Source organism: Parambassis ranga, chromosome 19 (assembly GCF_900634625.1).
Source record: "Parambassis ranga chromosome 19, fParRan2.1, whole genome shotgun sequence".
NCBI classification, from domain to species: Eukaryota; Metazoa; Chordata; class Actinopteri; family Ambassidae; genus Parambassis; species Parambassis ranga.
The window spans coordinates 12,966,675-12,989,159 of record NC_041039.1 but is presented as its reverse complement, the minus strand read 5'-3'; the positions used below and the strand labels follow the sequence as shown (position 1 = coordinate 12,989,159).

General features: G+C 41.7%; 2 protein-coding genes across 7 annotated transcripts; both read left to right on the top strand.

Moving 5' to 3' along the window:
• Positions 1 to 5,130: 5,130 nt before the first annotated feature.
• Positions 5,131 to 10,449, top strand: pnpla2 (patatin-like phospholipase domain containing 2). Of its 2 annotated transcripts, XM_028430246.1 has the most exons (10): positions 5,131 to 5,149; positions 5,386 to 5,601; positions 6,256 to 6,488; positions 6,693 to 6,758; positions 7,465 to 7,674; positions 7,811 to 7,871; positions 8,058 to 8,258; positions 8,417 to 8,549; positions 8,744 to 8,866; positions 9,375 to 10,449. In XM_028430246.1, exons 2-10 carry the CDS (start codon positions 5,415 to 5,417, stop codon positions 9,613 to 9,615), a joined length of 1,455 nt encoding a protein of 484 aa, XP_028286047.1. In that variant the 5' UTR covers positions 5,131 to 5,149; positions 5,386 to 5,414; the 3' UTR covers positions 9,616 to 10,449. The 2 variants fall into 2 exon arrangements, with proteins under 2 accessions (XP_028286047.1, XP_028286048.1); XM_028430247.1 differs by lacking the exon at positions 5,131 to 5,149 and having other exon boundaries at positions 5,156 to 5,601; positions 8,744 to 8,855; positions 9,375 to 9,571.
• A 782-nt stretch (positions 10,450 to 11,231) lies between these two features.
• LOC114451547 (protein phosphatase 1 regulatory subunit 12A) lies at positions 11,232 to 22,237 on the top strand. 5 transcript variants are annotated; one of them, XM_028430242.1, is made up of 25 exons: positions 11,232 to 11,595; positions 14,558 to 14,688; positions 14,828 to 14,946; positions 15,422 to 15,578; positions 15,727 to 15,871; positions 15,969 to 16,043; positions 16,163 to 16,242; positions 17,077 to 17,258; positions 17,386 to 17,495; positions 17,577 to 17,774; positions 17,930 to 18,012; positions 18,106 to 18,195; positions 18,366 to 18,467; positions 18,558 to 18,656; positions 18,740 to 18,830; positions 18,920 to 19,039; positions 19,123 to 19,225; positions 19,327 to 19,430; positions 19,547 to 19,606; positions 19,697 to 19,719; positions 19,813 to 19,876; positions 19,957 to 20,061; positions 20,509 to 20,559; positions 20,755 to 20,805; positions 21,477 to 22,237. In XM_028430242.1, the coding sequence occupies exons 1-25, from the start codon at positions 11,320 to 11,322 to the stop codon at positions 21,561 to 21,563; spliced, it is 2,706 nt and encodes a 901-aa protein (XP_028286043.1). In that variant the 5' UTR covers positions 11,232 to 11,319; the 3' UTR covers positions 21,564 to 22,237. The 5 variants fall into 5 exon arrangements, with proteins under 5 accessions (XP_028286043.1, XP_028286041.1, XP_028286046.1 ...); XM_028430240.1 differs by having other exon boundaries at positions 17,053 to 17,258; XM_028430241.1 differs by having other exon boundaries at positions 11,320 to 11,595; positions 17,053 to 17,258; positions 17,580 to 17,774.
• The last annotated feature ends 248 nt before the right edge of the window (positions 22,238 to 22,485 follow it).

Below are 22,485 nucleotides of genomic sequence, written 5' to 3'. Positions count from 1 at the left end.
TTTTATAAGGGGTGGTGCTGAAAATTGAAAAAAAAAAACACAAAATGGCTCATTTTTAATAGAAAAGGTGAATGTGGACTGGATTCTTTTTAACCTTTATTATAGTCTTGGTCATGTCAAACATCAGTAAAAAAATTGACTTTATTGCATTATTAGTTTTTGCACAGCACTGGATTTTCTTTTTTTCTCCCATTTTGTCCCATAGACTTACATTATAAACACACTTTTTTTGACTGCACAGCCATGGCACTAAATAATCATGCATTCTTGATTGTTGGTGGTTTACCCTGTTGGTAGGAGGTAACATTTGTGATTTTTACAGTTAACAACTTAATTACCATATTAACCCTTTACCTGCAGGCCTGTGCTCATGTAGTGTAGTTTCTGGCTTGTATATGGAGTTATAGGGAGTATTTTAGCACATAATTGTGTGTCTACACACTGTGTGTGTATGTTAGAGAGGAAGAGAGCCATTTGCACACTGTCAGGGAAGGAAAGTCAGGAAAATAAAGTTACTAAGTAAGTGAAGTGTACCTAATTCAGACGTACAACGGCGATGCATAAGCATGTAAAATGAAAACATCCAGGAGTTCTGGCGTCTGAAGTTGTGGATGGGTAAAATAGCTGTTTTTTTTTTTTTTTTTTAGCTTTCGGAAAACACGTCCTCCAGTAGAGTGACTTTACTTTTAGGTTAGTGTCTCAGTTGAGATCACTGAATTATTCTAAGTGAAGTCTAAGTGCCCCTTTTCCATGGTGTGTTGCGCTCCACACGACCATACGTACATGTGCATGTTACTAAATAGACACCATAGATAGATAACTTGATAACATAATAAATAATCATTGACTAACCAAATCTAATCTACAGTTTAGTCCCCTACTAAAATTAGTATTAAAAGTAGTTTAGTAAAGTAAAGTAAAGTAAATTTGTTGCAGCCCTAAAAGTAAGTGACGGGCCCTTTGATGCTGAGAGGTTCAGACTAAACAAAACAAAAACACTAGTGGACTTGCATGCATCCTCCTGGTCATTTAATGGTGACAAGAGCAGCAAGCAGCATGAAGAGAGGATTCACCTGTGCATGAGTGAAGGATTCACTTGTGAACGAATGAAGGATTCGCTTGTGAACAAGTGACGGATCTACTTGTGCAGCCTTCACAGCTTCACAGCCTGGCCCTTCATAGAGCCAGGCTGCACAATCATTTCCAGAGATTGTGCACAAGTGAATCCTCTCTTCATGTTGCTTTCTGCTCTTCTCACCATCAAATGACCACAAGGTCACATGTAAGACCACTTGCCTTTTTGTTTTGTTTAGTCTGCACCTGTAGACATCAAAGGGCCACACATGCATAGCAACACTTTCTTTGTTTTTGTTTACTATGAAGACTCTGTGGTTGTGTGTACTCACAGACAACAAGATCAGTGTGCAAATGGCTCTCTTCCTCTCTAACATACACACACAGTGTGTAGACACACAATTATGTGCTAAAATACTCCCTATAACTCCATATACAAGCCAGAAACTACACTACATGAGCACAGGCCTGCAGGTAAAGGGTTAATATGGTAATTAAGTTGTTAACTGTAAAAATCACAAATTTTACCTCCTACCAACAGGGTAAACCACCAACAATCAAGAATGCATGATTATGTAGTGCCATGGCTGTGCAGTCAAAAAAAGTGTGTTTATAATGTAAGTCTATGGGACAAAATGGGAGAAAAAAAGAAAATCCAGTGCTGTGCAAAAACTAATAATGCAATAAAGTCAATTTTTTTACTGATGTTTGACATGACCAAGACTGTAATAAAGGTTCAAAAGAATCCAGTCCACATTCACCTTTTCTATTAAAAATGAGCCATTTTGTGTGTTTTTTTTTCAATTTTCAGCACCACCCCTTATAAAATTGGTGATTAAAGGGTTAAAATCCTGGGGGAAAATGATTTTTTCACTACTGTTGATTAGAACTGAAGTTAATTAAAAGGTCTATGCAAAAAAAATTCAAAAATATATTTATCTAATATATTTTTAAAACCGTTAAAGTTAGGGGACGTTTTTGTCCCCGAACAACACATTAGGGAGAAAAAAAGAAAATCCAGTGCTGTGCAAAAACTAATAATGCAATCAAGTCAATTTTTTTACTGATGTTTGACATGACCAAGACTGCAATAAAGGTTCAAAAGAATCCAGTCCACATTCACCTTTTCTATTAAAAATGAGCCATTTTGTGTTTTTTTTTTTCAATTTTCAGCACCACCCCTTATAAAATTGGTGATTAAAGGGTTAAAATCCTGGGGGAAAATGATTTTTTCACTACTGTTGATTAGAACTGAAGTTAATTAAAAGGTCTATGCAAAAAAATTTCAAAAAAATATTTATCTAATATATTTTTAAAACCGTTAAAGTTAGGGGACGTTTTTGTCCCCGAACAACACATTAGGGTAGTGTTTGCGAACAATGCATGAGGGTTAACCCTCTAAACCCTGGCCATATTAAAAGAAAAAATCACCTAAAAAGACATTCCCGAAGAAAATGAAGAAATGCACCACAATAATAATGTGCATATGCATGTTCTTGGTGTCTAGGGACATCTAGGGACCTCAGAGAATGCATTTCTGTTTGTTTAAAATATTGTGTCTATTAGTATGCCTGAGTAAATTAGAAAAAACTACAGGAGAAATGTAACAATTTTATCCTCGCCTGAGTTTTTTTCCTATTTGACAGAGGAAAACATTATGCTAACAATGATTCTATGTACACAGATGCCATTGATCACATTCAGCTATTTCTTGGCTACAAATATACCAAATTTGATAGAATTTGAACAAAGAGCAAAGCCTTCACAAAGGTTTTAGTAAGGATATCACCAGGCGGACACTCAGTTTGGCACAATTTGGCACCACATTGCCAAATAGGATACTATAGCTATAGCTAGCTTACTCATTTCCAGTGGAAACTGGCTGGAAAATACAATTTATATCCATTTCACTAGTCTATTGCCATCTACTGGAGCTTTTGGGTATGAATTTACCTTGCACTTCATCAACTTCTACCATTATGCACAGTGTAAAATCAATAGGAAAAAAACATCATTAATGAAAGTCCAACCAAATATTAGGTAAAGAAAATAAAAATAACAACAAGGAGAGGTGATGCCTCAGCGTTGAGCCCAGATGGGCCTGGAACCTCACTTTCCTCTTCTCTTCCCTCTTGTTGGCTGTGAAAATAATAACAATTATTATTATCTGTAATTGCATACATATTGAAATACACATATTATGTAAATAATATGTAAAGACAGTATTGAATAGGATTGAATCATCCTTCTTCATCTCTGTTCAGCTGTTCCCTTAGGGGTTGCCACAGTCAATCATCACCACTATCCTCTGCATCCTCCTCTCTCACCCCAACTACCACCCTGCTGTATACTATATTGTGTACACGTATATATATAATAAATCATTTTATCGATCAACACGGATATTAGCAACAAATAGTTTACACTTCAAAATAAATGTACAAAACTTACTCAACTTACTCAAACTGGGTCTATCTTTTCCAACGTTCAACGTTGCTGGCAACGGGGTCGAACGAATCCGGAAATTCCTGCCGTTGAAATTCTGCTCCATGCCCCTCTGCTCCATGCCCCTCTGCTCCATGCCCCTCTCGTCACGGTATCATGAAGAGATACGCTAGCTAACAACCTAAAAAAAAACCTCTGACACTTACTGAAACTCACTGAAATTCACCGAAAGTCACTGAAGCACACTAAAGCAACTACAACCTCCACAAACACATACGCGTAGTTAGCTAGCGTTAGTGTTGTTGCGTCTAGTCTTTACACAGGGATTTTACGTCAGCTGGGTATTGTAGTCCATTAGATTTTTTTGTACCATTCGATTCAGTAGCTTGTCCTCTTTCATTGGACTACAAACATGGCCGCAACCGTGGCAGAATTTGATCAGAATTTGAAGTAATAGTGCCTGTACGTTTTCGGCCCTTCGGCGGGCCCATCGGATTAAACAGGTTAACGAACATGTAACATTACGAATAAAAACGATTTTAGAACAGGCCTTTATAAAGACATAACATTTTATCCTATCAGGAATACTTTGATTTTTTTATAATGTAATTTTGGCTATAAATATCAATGGCACGCTGACTCCAGGAAACAAAGAAAACAATCAAATTCCCCTATCTGTTTTTGTATTAACTATTAAAAAAAATATTATTACATTTATTTATATTACACTCATCACAGAACTGGGTGGGTGACCCATTTTTGACCTGTCATAAAACTTATTTATATCAGGCAATTGTGTCAAAAGTTTATCTCTGTTGTGGAAACCTTAAAGAATCTGAGGGATACACAGTTCCAAAGGCCAAAATGGGCAGAGCTATGAGGGTACAATAACAAATTCTCCTTAATGTAGCTGCTTGTGGTAATTTCACAACAGGATTTTCTCTCCAGGGAAGTCATGATGTCCTTAACAGAAACTGATTCTGTTCCCACAAAAGTGAGTATTTGTAGTCTCATTCTCTGAATACTTAATTCAAAGAAGAATCCTAGAAAACATTTCATTGTTATTGACAATTTCATTACTATTGTAACAATTGTATTGTATTGTAAACAACTCAGATATATTTGGCTGTATATTTTACTTTGCTAAGCAGTTTCTTCAACAAATGTTTTTCACTTCTTAGAAAAACACAAAGTCCCCCACCCCCCTCCCTTTTTTAGAAATACCCCTATGACAATGACTGAAAGTTCAGATAATTTTCTGCAAGCATTATGGCAGGTTTTCACTGATCGATGTGTAAACATCTTATCGCTTAAAGGAAATCAATAGACATTCTTCCTATAGATAAGACCTATTATTGATTAGGACATTAGGACATAAACAAGAAGATAAATTTAGAAAGGACAGGACAAAACGTCTGGGGGCAAACATTATTTTGACAGCAGTCATTAGAGAGAGTGACCGCTGACTGACCCCAGCGGTGCGGATTATGATTGGTCAAACCGCTACCTCACTTCGATTCTGATTGGTCAATTTTTCAGCTGCACCGCTTGTCATTGGCTAAGTGGTTTTATTCCCCACCCACATGCAAGTACACACACTGTCAAATTATTGAAACAACAACTCCCCGTGGTGAGAAACGCCGCTTTATTAACCAGCTCAGGACCGTGTTTGTTACAGTTTACTTTCAGCAGCGGTCAGTTCGTTGCTACTTTAAAATAATGTCAGTTTGTCTACGTTTCTTGTAACGTAGAACGTGACTTCAGCTAAAGCTAAAAACAGTTAGCATCTTTAACAGAAAACAATTTGGGGGTCTGAAAGCAGACTGTGGTCGTGGTTTTTATCTCTGTGTTAACGTCTACTTGAAGCTCTGAGAGACACCGCTGCAGTCATTGGTATGTTTCCCCTCGACTCGCCGTGGAACATCTCCTTCGCCGGTTGCGGCTTCCTCGGTATCTACCATGTCGGCGTGGCCAGCTGTCTGCTGGAGCAGGCTCCGTTTCTGGTCCATAACGCCAAGCACGTTTATGGAGCATCAGCTGGCGCTCTCACTGCCACAGCTGTGGTCACAGGAGTATGCCTAGGTAGGTTCCTTTTGGAGCAAAAGTGTAAGAGATGACGATGAAAGTATGATTAATGCAAATATTGAATTTTACACTTTTACAGTGTAGTTACTGTCCATATTTTAATATAATATTTAATCCCTATTTATCCCAGTTGTGCACTTCAAAGTGAGCTTCTTATTTGATAGAGTAAAGGCCAAACAAGCTATAAGCTTTGCTGCCATTCATGCTTTTACAGGTGTAGTTGAGAATGATTACCAGTGGTGGAGAAAGAACTGAAACTTGGTACTAAAGTAAAAGTAAAAATAAGAAAAAAAATGTGCTGATAGAGCCACCTGATTAGTTTAAACTTCAGAGATAGCAACACAATCCATATTTTGTGTAGATCGAGGCAAAACTGTATTTATAAAAACAGAACCAGAAACATTGTTGAAATGTAGTGGAGTAGGAAAGTGTAGATAATAGCAGCAAAATGTAACAGAGTAAAAGTCTAATTATTAATTTTACTCAACATTCACTGATCTAAAATCTGCACATTTGAAGCTACAGCTCTTAAATAAAGTAGAAAAAAAATCTTTATTAATCCATAAACTTTCATACAGGATGAGCAAAGTTCCATCTCACATTTATCTAATCATTCATAGCAATGAGGGTGTTAATGCTGATTTTTCACAGGGGAAACTGGTGCAAGTATCATCGAGGTTGCCAAAGAGGCAAGAAAGCGATTCCTGGGACCCATGCATCCCTCCTTTAACCTGGTGAAGATTGTGCGTCACGTGCTGCACCGCACTCTGCCAGCAGATTGCCACCAATGGGCCAATGGGCGGTTGGGAATCTCTCTCACACGAGTTACGGATGGAGAAAATGTCCTAGTGTCCCAGTTCAACAGCAAGGAGGAGGTGGTGCAGGTAGAGTATATAGAAGGCTAAATGTAAGAGTAAAAAGCTGAGCCATAAGCTTTCATTTCCATATTGTACTGAGAATGTGATTGATGTGATTATATTGTTTATTGTAAACCATTTATTCATCAAAAAAATCCCAACAACTTGTCTAAGAACTGTATTTCTTATGAGATCTCTCTGTTTCTTGTTTTGTCTTATTTTTTTAAATAGGCATGTGTGTGCAGTGCCTACATCCCTGTGTATTGTGGCATTATTCCTCCTACACTGCATGGAGTGGTAAGAAAAAGCTTTGTCTGTTGTCACACGTTTCCATTAATGATTTACAAACTCTGCATACTGCTGTTGTGAAGGTGGAGGTGTACTGGCCAGCCCACCGTGCTGCTTTGTTGGAATTATAAAACATATTTCCTTTCATTGTTTTCCTCCATAACTGCACCCTCCCTTCCCCAAGAATGTGTTTGTTCTGAATGGCACGCGTGGAAACAGTGATTTTAAAATTCCTAGGGAGTTTATATTTGTCAGGGACATCACACGAAAGGGGAAAATACAACTTGTGTTTTTTGGTGGATATGTTTTTAGCACAGAGGTTTTCTGGGAAGTATTATGGTGCAATACCAGCGGTCCTCCCTCTGTGGCCTTTGTGACGAGTTTTTGGAATGTGTGTGTATGTGTGTGTATGCAGGGCTTATGACCAAAATTAGAGAGTGGCAGAGCCAAATGTGCCCATGCTGGCAGGGGCTCTGAGGTTGTTCTGTCCTCTCCTACCCTCACTGGCTCAAGTTCAGAATGCTGATGTCACTGTCTGACACAATGCTTGACTCCATGTTTGTAATCTATGACAAAAACAAACATTTATCAATATACGGGGTATGATGTCACTATTATCAAATCCTGTGGAATAACTGCTGCACGGCCAAACAAATATTTTGTTTAACCGTTTGTTTCTTATCATCCTAATACGTATGTTTGTGTTATCATGCAGCGATATGTTGATGGAGGAATCTCAGACAACCTGCCTCAGTATGAGCTGAAAAACACCATCACTGTGTCGCCATTCTCTGGAGAGAGCGACATCTGTCCTCGAGACACATCCACCAACATACACGAGCTGCGCTTCACCAACACGAGTATCCAGTTCACTCTGACCAACCTCTACAGAGTCTCCAGAGCACTTTTCCCTCCGGATCCAATGGTAGGTCAAATGATTACAAGCTTCTGGATCCATATATAAACTCTCAGATAAATGGATTTTCTCAGATGAACTAGAGTAAACTTATTGGTCTTCTCTGACTCATGAAAGATTAATGTATGTGTCTTTTTGAGTGCAGGTTATGAAGGCCATGTGTAAGCAGGGATATAAAGATGCTCTGCACTTCTTAAAGAGGAACGGTAAGACTTGTTTGTGCTTACCGGGTCACCCTGATATGCTATCAGAAAGCCTGCTTCCTGTGAACCACTTAATATCCTCTGGGGATCAATAAAGTCATTTCTTATCTTATGTCATCAAATCAATACGGTTGTTTGTTGTTTTATTCACAATGGTTAAAACATTTTTGGTATTTCCTTTGTTTGCAGGATTGCTTAATTTTAACGGACCGTGCAGAGATCAACCCTTGCTAGCTAATGCAGAAGAAGAGGAGGAGTATGAAGAAGAGGAGGATGAGGATAAAGGTGACAAGGAAGAAAAGTCACAGGAGGAACAGACAGCAGTGATGGTTCATGCAAGTCCTTCTGTAGAGGAGCACATCATATATCTCCCACCAGCCTTGCACGAAGGTAACATGATTGTAGGTGTCACACAAGGCATGCTACTGAAAAATACTTTTCAGAAGTAGTAAAGGAAATGTAATATACTGTAAAGTAAAACTCCTGTTTGTCTTAGTTGTAGCTTTACCTGACGGAGGGTAATTCTATATCTTTGCCTCCCTTTGCAGCTCTAGTCCAGGCCTGCATGGAGAGGAGGAGCTTGGCGCAGTCACTAGGCAACCTGCTTCCTGTCAGGATGGCCTCTGCCATGATGATCCCCTACACTCTCCCTCTGGAGTCTGCCATGTCCTTGACTCTCAGGTGCACAGTGACTTAATTACATCTGGTCCTTTTCTCTCAGTGTTTAATCAGGCATTGTCTGAGCCATAGTTGTGTAATGTTTCAAAATATTTTATGCATATTCAGAACATTTAGGACTAGGACTATATGCTGGTTATACCTACTATATATACGTACTATTTCTGCTGACTAATCATCAGATGTTCTGTATGTAGACTTCTGGAATGGCTGCCAGATGTCCGGGAAGACGTGGGGTGGATGCGAGAGCAGACTTTGAAGATCTTGCAGCATGTTATGTGTCAGGCATCCAGGAGCTTTTCTCAGCAGGTATCTGCCAGGTAATTTACCAAGCAGTTATACACATACATACATACAACCTCTGATTTTAGTTATACCACATGTTTACATGTCTACACTTAAGACTCTATGGCTGGAATAAACCTGCCATATTCGATACCTTTCACCAGTTGGAGGCAGCAGAAACAAGTTAACGTTGTCATTATCAACTTTTAAGATAATAGCTAGCTATTTGCACTTTTAAGTGATACAGTGTTAAGTCACATTACACAGTCATTTTTTTATATATTTAATTAATCTACAATTATGAAATCCCACATCACCCTGAAAACAGTGCAAACATGCAACATGATCCTTGACTTAGAGATGTGTGTGTTGCCACAAATATAGGCTTAAACATCGGATGATATGCTTTACTTTGATCTTTGCCTCTTACTTTTAAAGGGGTAAAGTGGGTCACATCCTCACACGGTTATTAAAAAACCTAACCTACTTTATGTTACAGCTGCCTCCTAACTCATGTGTCTATATACCCTTCATAAATATTAGGTTATTCTGTCAGCTGGAGCTGCATCGCTACCAGTCCCTTCCGTCGAAGTTTAGCTCCACCAATTTGTTTTCCACCTGGGTGCACGGGAGTAGTTCTTCAGTTCAGGATGTCTTCATGCGTCTTGACCAGTACAAGAAGCAGCTGCTGACCGGAGGGCTCTGTATCAACATGGACCTGAATGGCTCCTTCAGAACTGGAGTGATGTTACCTGAGAACAGCCCCCCTTCTCTGGAGAGGTGATCAATAGCTCGTGTTCAGATCAGGAATCATTTCAAAATAATTCAAATCAGTTTTCCCCCTTACATTTAGTCATTTTTAGGCTGCCATGAATGTATGTATCTGATTGTCCTTTCTTTATAGCAGGTGAAAATGGTATTAATTTATCATATGACTGCAAAATAAATATTTTTGGATGCATGACACTCAAATAAGCCACAGTATATCAGGCATAGTGGGTCTATAGATCCACAGAATGTTGTTATACTTGGCATATGTGCCCAAATATGTGTACAAACTTGAATTACAGGATGTTACAAACAAAAATGCACACTCGAAGCATCCAGGTTAGCATCAAGTGTGTATGTTTTTAGTGGAAATCTGACAGACCAGCAGTCTTCCTGCTGTGTCAGGTTATTAGCTTAAACTCCTGCTACACAGACAGTGTAGGATTGGAGAGAAAACAGATTAATCAATCTGTTTGTTACAATTTACTCCATGTAATGCTAGTGTCAATGCACTATATTGAAAAATAGTGTTTCTTTTTACTTGAGATTATTTTGCTTTTTTGCCAATCATAGAAACCTGTCTGTGTTATCTTGATTTATATGTAAGTCAGTTTAAATCTGTTGTTTTAATTTACTGCTAATAATAGTGATTTTTTTATTAAACAAAAATCAGTTTAATCTGAATTGCACTTTTACCTACATTTTGTAATCTCTGCGTACTACAGCCCCAGAGCATGCCTTGACCTTTTGTGCAATAATTGCTCAGCGAATTTGTAATATTGTAAAAACAAAACCTCCTAAAGGGTTTAATATTTATGTTGTGCAATAAAAATGGTACTACTATATTTAACTGCAGCTTTTGAGTGTTTTCTTTGTTTCTTGAATTATTTAATAATAACCAGAAAAGCTGACTCAATAATCAGTATACACACACACACACACTTACACATGCCCAGCAGTAAGTGAACAATGGCTCAGGGATGGGATTTTTATTAAGTTTGTTTACAAATTAGCCTTTAAAATTCCGAGATCACCAGTGAGCAGTAATTCACATCTCAAGGATAAAGTTTATCATGCTTTTGTCACCCCTTTGTCATAGGGCACAACTGAAAAAATGAATTTCTCTTCCTCTCTTAAGTGCAACATGTGATCTGACAAACATACAAAACAACATTAATCTAATAAAATAGATGGTTATGTTGTAACAAAAGACATTGTTTTTAGGTTAAATTAGTTGCTGACAAATCAAAACTTATCACTTGTGGTCTGTTGCAAAACCTGTTTTCCTCTGTATCATCCATTGACTTAGAAAAAAACAAGTAAAAACACGTTAAATAATGATATATTATTATTAGTAATATTAGTAAAATAATAAAATCTTAATATTTTTCTTTTGAATTACTCCTCATACGCTTATCTTAACCCACGAGAAGTAAATTGTGTTTGAGTTTGTTCTTAATATCTGTAGGAAAGAGGGGGAAAAGAAAATAAACTGTCAGTGTGGTTTTAGAAAGATGATACACGCCCCTTCACTGGGTGGACAAAGTTCCGAGTCGCACTTGAAGGCAGCGCAGGACTGCCACTCAGCAGCGGGGATCGCGGCCTCCTGTCTGTGCCTGTCCGCCAGGGGGCGCAGCCCAGGGGAGGCTCAATCCAAACACAGCACTCCGCTCTTCTCCTCGTACCATGAGCTGAATCTGTCCGGGACAGACCAGGGAAGATGGCGGCCACTGACCATTCCCGGTCCGAAGCTGCCAAACAGCGACGGCAGGATCAGCTGCAGAGATGGCTAGGTTCGGAGACGGATCGGACGGGGTCGGAAACCCGCGGAAGCTCGGGTGGATCTGCGACGCGGCGGGCGAAAGTCCGGTTCGCCCAAGGAGCCGTGTTTATGGCCGCCTGCTCCGCCGGAGACCGGGAGGAGGTGGCAGCGCTGCTCCGGCAGGGAGCTGACATCAACCACGCCAACATAGACGGACTGACAGCGCTTCACCAGGTAGAAGTTTGACTCCTTGATTACAGAGTTTATTTTTATGTGTTTTTACCGCGGAGCTGCAGCGGACTGTAGCTAAACTAAAGGCAAAAGTTGATCCGCTAATGATCCTCAAAGGAGAGGCATTAGCTTAACTTATGTCTGCGCTACAACTATCCATCCTTTTAATTAAACAGTGCAACATTTGCGTTGTTTTTTTAGCGGAACAGCTCCGGAAAAGCTCATCTTTCGGTTTGTCTTGGCAGAGTTTCTGGCCTGTGGGGATGGCACGGTTAGTTTATCAGCCTGTTGGTAGGCTGGCTCATCCCTAAAGTTACTGGCTTCTTTTTCCAGCTTACAGGAGGGCAGCAGTCAGTAAAAACAGGTCACCTCTCAGCCTGTGGGATCATTTTTAGACTTTAATAGGCACTGACTGGCAGGCGAGTGACAGACAGTCCCTGAGGAAGACTCAGGAAAATGGTGTCATGATCAACAGGTCTCAAAGCTACGCAGCACGAAAACTCTTTAAAAGTAGATGAAAATTATTTAGGTTTATAATTTTGGGGATTGTTGCATTGGTGAGCACTTCTTCTTTGCATGTCTGTCTCGGCGTCCCTCCCTCCACTTCACCTCAGCCATAACACAGAGGCTCAGTCTGGAGAACATCACTGTCACACAGCCCTCTGTGAAGCAGCATTTCCTCTACTTTCTGTGATAAGAGAGTATCATAAACACATCGCTGTCTCCTCACATACAGTGAACACACCATGTTAGATATTACATCTGAGAATACATAAAAGAGTTTCCCTCATCTGCCCACAGGAGCTGAGAGCTGGTTCTGGCTGGTCTGTGTGTTGTGATGTGGACTTTTCCACCAAATTTAAGCCAACTCCTTGTTTTAATGATGTTGTCTCTCCATAATCAGTTCAAATGAGCTGAATGTTCTATCTTTTGGTCGATCCACATGTCGGAGCGTCACCCAGTGTGGTCTCTCTCCTGCCCTCCATCACTTTCTCCCCTGTTGCTCATCCGTTGCCTGGCAACCTGAATTAAATATAGGCCCACACTCTCTAAACTTTCCATCCTCTCCATCCAAAGCCTTCTGTCTTCTCTGCTGCTGCCCCCCCCCCTCTCTCTCTCTCTCTTGCTTCTCCATTCCCCAAGGAAGGGACTTCAGGGACTTTGAATGAAGAAATGGAAAACATTCCTCAAACAGCACAAGCTGCTGTTGTCAAAGGCGATCGCCACAATGAGTCACTTGATGACCCAGTGAAGGAGCTTGCTGGGAGCTTGTGTGTGCACCCTCGTAGCACGCAGGGTGCAAGAAGTGCCCTCTGTTCATTCATTCCTTCAGTGTGGAGCACCCACTTGTTCAGAGGACTCCCCCACTCCTCTCCGCTGTGCTTTGACTCACCAGGCTCTGGCTGCTTCTTCAGGTCTGACAGTGACCACATTTTTGGCGTTTCCACACTACTACCACACTAATTATCTCGTATTATGAGGATGGGAGGAGGCTTCTAGCTGCTTTGTGATTAGTCGATTTAGCCCAAAAGCAAAGCCTCTTAGGTGGCTTATGTCAGGCCTGATGGTCCTTCTGTGTGAGTTACACACACTTGGCTTGACTGTATCGTCCTGCAGAGTGACAGTGACTATAATGAATGGCTGGGAACGCCAGTCTTTATTGAGTATCATCTGATCAGCTGACCACCATTGGTGAGACAGATAAAGCTGCTGCTTGGTAGAGAATCACTCCATAACACGTTTGTTGATATTTACCTGAGGTATCTGCACTGTAGTCAGTTATTAATTGCCATTGACTTGCTGTCTGTTCACCTCAACTATCACACCATGTCTGTGTGACAGCTATGTAAGTTTGTATAAACATCCATGCTCCTCTAGTGTCATCTTGGTGATGATTCATAGCAGTTGGAGAGATCTTAGAGTCTTTTTTTTTAACCTGTAACTATGAATGAGAGGTTTAGCTTAGAATGAGCTCCCGCTGTATTCATTAGGAGTCTGTTCTCCCACTGAGCCTGCTGTGTTGCACCTCCATGTTTCCCTAAACAAATAAACCAAACTCTGGCTTTACAGAAAATTTAACAGCCACAGCTTCCTCCCTGTTCGATGGTGAAATATTCATGGTGCAATCTGTGAGCTCACCACTAGATGCCACCCAGTTCTACACAGTGGTTCTTTAACTACTCATCTTATTTGTTTCGTTTATGGTGAGATGCACAAAAACCAAACTACACTGTATATCTTAGCTGTGCATTGGCCTGGATTATACCCATTTGTAGACACTTTAGACTCTGTAAATGTGTAGTTGCGCTTATTATACAAAGTTTGCCTCAAGAAAATCTTACACACACGCACAATAGAACAGTGCCCACGCTATCTTTCATTTTACATTTTAACAATTTAAACTAAAGTAGTGTGAAGATCCCCTTTATTCTCTTCTGGGGTCTTGTCTTATAAATTGGACATCAGCCAATCCTACTGAGTTTTATTTTGTCGTACTAGTTTATTAAATTAAAGCACATATCATAACCTAATCCCATGAGGTCCTCGTGGATTCATCTTGGGACTTGTGTCGGATCATACTGAGAGATTTGCTAGCCACGGCCTCAGGAAAAGCTGCTAAATAGATTCACTGTTTCACTCCTGCCACAAAATGACTGTTTTGGAAAGCACTTGAGGGCTTTTAGCAGTCCACTTAGCAAAAGTCATTACAGCCAGTAGACACAGTAGTCATTGTTTTAGCCCTGGTGCTTTAGTTGAGTTTAATAGATTTTGGAAGTGTTTTGTAGAGGTTTGCTTTTTCACAGCAAACCACAATGACGTAGGTCAAAGATCTCCTCTACTGCACACAAACTGTACAACAACTGACAGCTGTTTGGTAATTCACACCATGGGGATTCTTGGTATAAACAACAAACAATAAACACTTGTACAGCAGTCCATCATGTGGCTGTGTGTCCTCTGGCAGGCTTGCATTGATGAAAATGCTGAGATGGTGCAGTTTCTGGTGGAGAGCGGCAGCGATGTCAACAGAGGGGACAACGAGGGCTGGACTCCTCTGCACGCTGCAGCCTCCTGCGGCTTCATCCAGATTGCCAAGTGAGTGTTGACAACTGTCACTCTATCACTCTGGCACTTCCATTATGATTTAAGCGGTTCTGACACGGTGTGTTTATAGTAAAGACCTGCATTCTGTCTGACCTGTGCCTGTGTGTTTACTAAACTTTTGTTTTTGTAGATACCTGATAGAACACGGTGCTCACGTTGGGGCGGTGAACAGTGAAGGAGAACTTCCACTGGATGTTGCCACAGAAGACGCAATGGAGAGGCTGCTCAAAGCTGAAATCAAAAAACAAGGTGAGGTATCATTGCGTAACCTCCACTCCTTATAGCATCTTTTCCTGCTGAGATGTGTGTGCATGTGATCTGAGACATGACTGTTATGATGGTACCTATGATGAGTGATCAGGACAAATTAAAAGGACTCTTTACAGGCAGTCAGTAATCTTACTGATGGGCTTTATTGTGAAAGGTTTATAAAACAAACCTATGAATTATCAGGTTATAATTTTAAAGTGGCATCTTAAGAGGCATTTGATGTGGAGAATAAGCAAAGCAATGTGTAGATGTGCTGTATATGACAGTTGAGTGAGTGCTTTATTATGTCTTATTTGCATTTTTATCCAGTTTTACACGGAGTGATTATAATTTCTTTGACCTTCATTGTACTTCAGTGTATTCAGTCTCCAGGTTGATACTTGTACACTATATTCTTTCTCTGCATGTTCAGTTGCAGTTCAGTTTATCACTGTGCATCCACATGTCTTTGCAGTAATCGACGTAGACAAGGCCCGAAAGGAGGAGGAGAGGATCATGCTGCAGGACGCCATGGCTGTGTTGGCAGGAGGTGGCACACTCACACCTCATCCAAACACTAAGGCCACAGCTCTGCATGTCGCCGCTGCCAAAGGCTACATCGAAGTACTAAAGTGAGCAATGGTGCATGTACACAGAGAGCCTGTTAGCTTTTGTCTTATTTTGGTAGCACAGCAGGTCAGGCAGCTTTTATTCATCATCCTGTCCTCACCTCCACCTCCTCCTTGTCTCATCTCCTCCCTCTTTCCTCGCCTTGGTCAGGGTACTTTTACAATGCAGGGTGGATGTGGACAGTAGGGACATCGACGGGTGGACACCCCTACATGCGGCAGCTCACTGGGGACAGGAGGAGGTCTGCACCCTGCTCACGGACAACATGTGTGATATGGGTGCCGTCAACAATGTGGTGAGGGCAAGACAAACAACATGTGCTTGGTGTTTAGTCTGCGATTGCATCTTTAGCTTGCACCATGACTGATCAGCCACTGCGAATGTCCTTGTAGGGACAAACACCCCTTGATGTTGCAGATGAGAACCTCGCGGACACGCTGGAAGAGCTACAGAAGAAACAGAACGCAGTAAGTCTGCCTCCACGCAGGCCCCGACTATCTCTCTGGGTTAGATAAACCTGATATGATTGATGGTGTTACGGCAGTGAATGTTCTCTGTGTTTATGTCTGTTTATATTCCTCTTCAGTTACGCAGTGAGATAGAGAAACAGACTCCTGTTATTGAGACCAGTCCACCAATCTCCATGGTACCAGTTCGCACACGCAGGTCAGTGCCAGTGTGTTTTTGTGTGTGTGGATAGATGCTATGCTGAATCCCAGTAATCCCTGTTACTTGTTGTCTGCATGCAGGTGTGAGCAGCATTTTTTCTGGTGTTTGTTGTAGCACAAGACAGAAAGTACAAAAAAATCTAGATTATAACAGACTTCACAAATGAGGACTACAATTAAAAGAAATTCTTCTGAAGTTGACGTGGCAGATAGTGTTAGAACTACTTGAAAAAGTGCCTTTGGAAACTGACACAAGGCGATGACATGAACCAGTTGGATGGTTTTATCATTCTCACCCTCACACCTAAAACATGCCCATAGCTGCACTTGTTCATCATTAGTCTGAGGAAGCCTGGCAAAAGATGGATTGTGGCTCGTGGATTTTAAAAGTCTTGATAACCGCCTTTTGATTTGCTACAGTATTAATAGCTAATATGACTTCCTACTCAAAGATAAACACCAATCCAAACCAAGGCGTAACCTTTGTGTAGAAAATTGTGTGCATTGTATGCATTCGTATTATAAGTATTAACTACAAAAAATATATACTTTGAGACACAGCATTTGATTTGGTATTTGTATTGCAGCAGTTTAGTTTAAAGACGGTAAACAGTGCAAAATAAGTGACTTTTTATGCAATAGAAACTCTGCACATATCATCCCAGAAAGCGACCCACTGTTCCACCCACTGGTGTGTTCATTGATGCATGCTGGCTCTAATTGGCTGCACATGGAATGGTTGCCCTCACTGATCAGCTCCCCTGCATGCCACCTGTTGTTCCACCCCACCTTGGCCCCACCCCTGTAGGACTTCTATCTCTCGTATGAGCAGCAAGGAGAAGATCTGCCTCCACGAGCGGGAGAAGCACCCGCCTCCTGCCCTGCAAAGCAGTCCGACTGAGGACGAGGAGGAGGAAGGCCACACAGGACAGAGCCAGTCTCAGAGCCAAGCGAAAGCCTCCAGCAGCTCCAGCTCAGAGGAGGAGAGCGAGTCTGAGAGTGACACAGAGTCAGGTAAGGGAAGCTGCGATTGTTTATATTTTGAAGGTCTGGGGCATTGCTTGCCAATATAGAGCAGATTAATAACAGATTTTTATGATTTTAAGACGTTTATTGATTATTGAACTTTGCACTGTTGTAGAGAAAGCAAAAAACCGGGAAATCATAAACAACTTGAACAACAAACGCAACACCACCAGTCTGCTTCCTACCTCCATGTCAACAAGTACCGCTGCAAGCCAAGTGAAAAAGGTACAGCACAGACAACATCATCTGTCTGTTTTGCTGCATGACACTGAACAATACAAATGATGACTTTCACTGCTTGTGAAGCAGGAACCAAGCAAGCCTCCAACAAACGAAGCCCCAGGCTCATGGAGAACATCTCTGAGGAAGGCAGGCAGCTCTGTTACTCTGGGCACAGTTGGTCTGTCTGACTCCAACCAGGACCCCAGCAGAGCTCCAGACTCTGGCCTGGGCATGACCCGCTCTGCCTCCAGCCCCCGCCTCAGCTCTGAGGCCGAAACCAAGGTACACTCACATGATTCAAAGATTCACACACTCATGAATTCACACTCATTATTACATAAATCTAACATGACTGGCCAAATAAAGGCTTCTTTTACAGTTTCCATCTGCTGATTCGCATAAATAACTGATAACCTGCTCCCTCCCCTCATTCTCAGGAGCCCAGGCTCGCTCGTGTACCACCCATTCCAACACGGAAACTCTTCAGTATTCCAGATAGCAGCCCTGACAACTCCAACAGGTGGGACTGAACTGTCACATGTTTCTGCACTTGCGAAACCAGAATCTCAGTCATCACAGCATATGTGCCCCTGTCACCCTGTGTCTCCCTTAGCTGGCTAACCCGTAGCTCCTCTTACACCCGACGCCTTCATAGTCAGTCAGGGAATGATCTCACTAGTTCCACCCCGTCTTTGCTTCACAGGTCAGTCACGCTGCTCAGTGTCGATTGTGCATTTGTTTGCTCTGCTTTTTGCTGTGTGGTTGTTTTTGCACCACTTAACACCATTACCCACCAGTGAACACTAATATTTGTATGTGTGTGATGCTGTGAAAGATGTCTTTGTATCCAATGGGTTCTGCCTTGTTGCTTAGCTCGTCTTACGGAAAGAGACTGGATGACCCAACCGTGACCTCAGCAAGCACAGGAACGAGCTTTGCTGGACTCAGTCGCCTCAACAGTGTCTTAGCTCAGAGGTATTCTATTTTTATGGTGTGGGTCCTTTTTCTCTGAAACATTTTCCTCCTTTATCAGAAAGATTCATTTTATCTGTGTTTCACTGAAAGACTTCCTCAGGAACAGACAGAAAAGAAGGATCAGTCTGCTGTCACATCTAACTCACAGAGTACAACTACAGGCGAACAAGAGATCAAGCAGAGACGCAAGTCAGTCGCAGCTCTGTGTAGATTTTAATGATGTTCCTGATGGTATTGCTTTTTGAATTAAAAATTTGATTTGATTGATGTAGGTCTTATCTGACGCCTGTGCGGGATGAGGAGGCGGAGGCACAGAGGAAAGCTCGCTCTCGACACGCGCGGCAGTCCCGCCGCTCCACTCAGGTACCGATGTCAGCTGTTCAGATGAACTTGACAAGGACAATTTGTCATTTTGTTTGGTCATGACTCATGAGTGTTTGTTTTTTATGAAGGGGGTGACACTAACAGATTTGCAGGAGGCAGAGAAGACCATGAAGACGGACAACAAAGGAAGAGAAAAGGAGGAAGAAGAAAAAGAGAAGGAAGCAAAACAGAAGAAGGGAGAGGAAGGGGTGAGAGCCATATATTAGAGTTACATGATGGTTTGCTGGTGCTCTTATTCAAAGCAATCTGACATCCCCTTTAACGTTTACAGGAAGTAAGCTGGAGGTCTCGTATTGCCACTCTACAGAAGTCAGATTTGCTGGGCCTCACGCAGCCTGCCGGCACTCCACGGCCTCAGCCCACTGACAGGAGAGGTACACACGACCACATCTCAACTAAACACTGCAGAGTGTGGTTTTTGCAAAAATATTGAATTTGGTCATAAAACTTGGACTGCTGCCTGGCTTTGTTCCAGATACTGAGGCCAGCACAGGGGAGAGTGAGACGGAGCGATGGGCCAGAGAGCGCAGGGAGAGGAGGCAGGCTCGGGCCAGAAGGAAGGCACAGAGGACCGGGGAGGTAATCGCTGTAAACATTCTTTATCTGGAAAAATGATGCAGGATAGACTCATAACATGTGCATGGAAAAAAAAACCATTTTATAAGACTGTACTGAGCTGTCCGTGATATCTGCAGAGTGACGACAACGATCCCAGCGGAGAAGAAGAGTTCTCAGGCAGTGGGCTGGATCCACAGGTGTGTGTTGATGTGTGCATGTGTGATCTCATTGAACTGTAACCTAACACAGCATATATATAACGTGTTTGCTTTATTCTCTGTTTACAGACAGGCCAACACTTGAGTTCCAGGTATGAATCCAGCCTTTGACCTCTCTGATCTCTTTCTGTCAGCATAATTCACAACCGTGTTCTTTCTGACCTCTGCTCTCTTCATCCACTCAGGCTGGACATGTCCTGTAACGACCGTACTCAGGGAGGAGGATCTGAGAGCAAGGATTTTAAGAAGGTCAGGAGACAGAACTGATATTGAGGACATGTATTTTTTGCTTCATTTGTCCCCAATATTCATTGCTGTATGTGTGTCAGTTGTTTGAGGAGGTGTCCAGAGAAAACAGCCAGCTCCAGTCTCAGCTGCAGGACACTCAGAGGATTGTCACTCAGACCAGGTTGGACCTGGAAAAGGCCACACAGGTGATTCTCACACATAAAATCAGCTAAACTGCCATTTAATCCCCATTTAGGCCAATAGGAAATACATTTATTTAGCTAACTCACTTACCTGAATAGTATAAACTACTACTACCTATACATGCCTACTACCAGTGGGCATGTATAGTGACTTCCTGTTTGTGGCCAGTTTCAGTCTACATCTTGAAAATGTATAGATGGAAAAGTAGGAGATGCAAAAGATGCTGAACATCAGACATTTTGTGATAGGCAAATAGGAGTTAAAAAATGATTCTGTGTTGTAGACATCAGTCAGAAAATCAGTAACTTTAATCACACATGTGAAGGGGGCGTCTTTGCAAGAGAAATTCTCGCTTAATGTATAGAATATGACCCATATGATGGTGTTGCATTGAGTCTTTTACACACAGGCCTCATAGAGATCATGTGAACCTTTGTTGTGTCCAACAGAGACAGGAGCGCTTCACTGACTGTTCAGCCCTGCTGGAGCTGGAAAGGAAGGTAATGCATCGCTGTTGGTGATGTTACATGTTGTTTCAGCTTCATCTGCCTCACTACCGCCACCCCTGCTGTTTGTTGACACTTTCTCCTCTCTCCCCCACTCAAACCACTTCCTCACTTGTTTTCACTCAACTTTCTTCTCCTCTACGTCACTTCCTCCCCGCCTCCCACTTCACATTTTCCTCTTGGCACCAGGATCGGAGGATGTTGGAGCGGCGAATGGCAGAGCTGGAGGAGGAGCTAAAGGTGAGAGACGCTCAGAGCGAAAGAATCTTATCATGGCCACGGGCACTTTTTGCATGCTTCTGCTTGATTAGCTTGGCTTTAGCTTGTGCAGTCCAGCAGGGTGGTGACGGCACACATGTACACATGTATTCAGGTAATGTGATAAAGTTTGCGTTACCTCAACTCATTTAGTAAACCCATAAGTATTACTCACCTTAAAAGAATACAGAATAAGCTGTTTACTGTAGCACAATAAGGTGCTATTGCATGTGTTATATTTGCCAAACACACAAGGTTGGAAGCTGATCTGAGGGATTGAAGCAGCAATATGAATGTTTCCATTAAACTGAAAAAAGGTGAATCAGTAATCAGTAATTTTCATTTTTGGCACAATCTGATTAATTAATAGAGATGTCTTTTAAATGTAAATTTAAAAAATGATTCCACTTCCACTTGGGAAGTTATTCACAGTTAAATAAGTACCATATGATATTAGTTACACATTCCTGGTGCTCTGTTGAAGGAGAAACATGACTACATGTAATGACTCAGAATTTCATGGCACTTGCCTATAACGAATAACACATCAATCCAGTAGTGTAACAAAGCAACACACTAATATAATAAAATTAAATCTGGTTTTATATCTTAAAAATGACTTCTTTTAATGTGAGCTTAATTTTTACCAACAGGTTCTGGTTGACCTGAGAGCAGACAACCAGCGACTCAAAGATGAGAATGGAGCACTGATCCGTGTCATCAGCAAGCTCTCCAAATAGATGGGAAGAGAGAGAGAGAGAGAGAGAAAGAGACACAGACATACAAAGAGCAGGGAACCCCCACCCACCCTCCATCCATCATCCATCCATCCATCCATCCATCCTTCCATACATTCCTCTCAGTGCCAAAGATCTGGAAAGAGGGGGGTAGAAGCAGCAAAATGTTCTACATACATGAGCACTACAGCTTGACTTGGATTGTGATGCCTGTCTATGAACAGCTGGAGTGTCTTTTGTGTGCCTTAATGCTCTACTGTCACAGGAAGACATGTGGCTACAGCCAGAAACTCCCACAGTAGCAACATGAGACCCTGACGGCAGCCAGAACTCACACGACTGGTGCAACACACACAGAACACAACAATGTACTTTTAAGATTGTGTGTCACGGGAACGCAAACATGCACACAAAAACCTATGTGTGTATCCATACTTCCTTGATGCACATTCCACTCCCACCATGTATTTATTTTTTGTGAACACATTCACATCACACACATTCACAGATTTCTTTTCCCCACTCACAGTTCAAACCTGACCTGCTGTCGAGCAGTGAAGGATTTTCTCAAACACATCCTGACGACAGGGGAAGTCAATGAAGCTCTGTCGGGTTGTTTTGTTTCCACATGCAAGTGTTTGAACCCACCTACCTCTCCACCTATGCACTTCCCCACATTTTTTTTTTTATTTTTATTTTTATGACCACAGACACACTCCATGCTCTTAAAGAGAAATGACCGCAGAACCAGATCAGTCGATCACAGCACTTTACTCTGCAAAGCAATAAAAGATCTGAGAGGCTTTGCCTGTCCTGCAGACAGACCACTTACATTTAGAGCAGCACCTTTGCATGACTATGTGTCTTTTTAAGTACAGAGGGAATATACCAATAGCTGAAGGTCAAAGGTCATTGCACAGTTTCA

Coding starts and splice junctions, on each gene's coding strand:
- LOC114451547 (XM_028430240.1), top strand. CDS start 11,320: ATGGCGGCCACTGACCATTCCCGGTCCGAAGCTGCCAAACAGCGACGG. Junction 18,831..18,919: donor AGTCCCGCCGCTCCACTCAG/GTACCGATGTCA, acceptor TTTTTTATGAAG/GGGGTGACACTAACAGATTT. Junction 19,877..19,956: donor AGAGCAAGGATTTTAAGAAG/GTCAGGAGACAG, acceptor TATGTGTGTCAG/TTGTTTGAGGAGGTGTCCAG.
- pnpla2 (XM_028430246.1), top strand. CDS start 5,415: ATGTTTCCCCTCGACTCGCCGTGGAACATCTCCTTCGCCGGTTGCGGC. Junction 8,259..8,416: donor CCCACCAGCCTTGCACGAAG/GTAACATGATTG, acceptor CTCCCTTTGCAG/CTCTAGTCCAGGCCTGCATG. Junction 8,550..8,743: donor GCCATGTCCTTGACTCTCAG/GTGCACAGTGAC, acceptor TTCTGTATGTAG/ACTTCTGGAATGGCTGCCAG.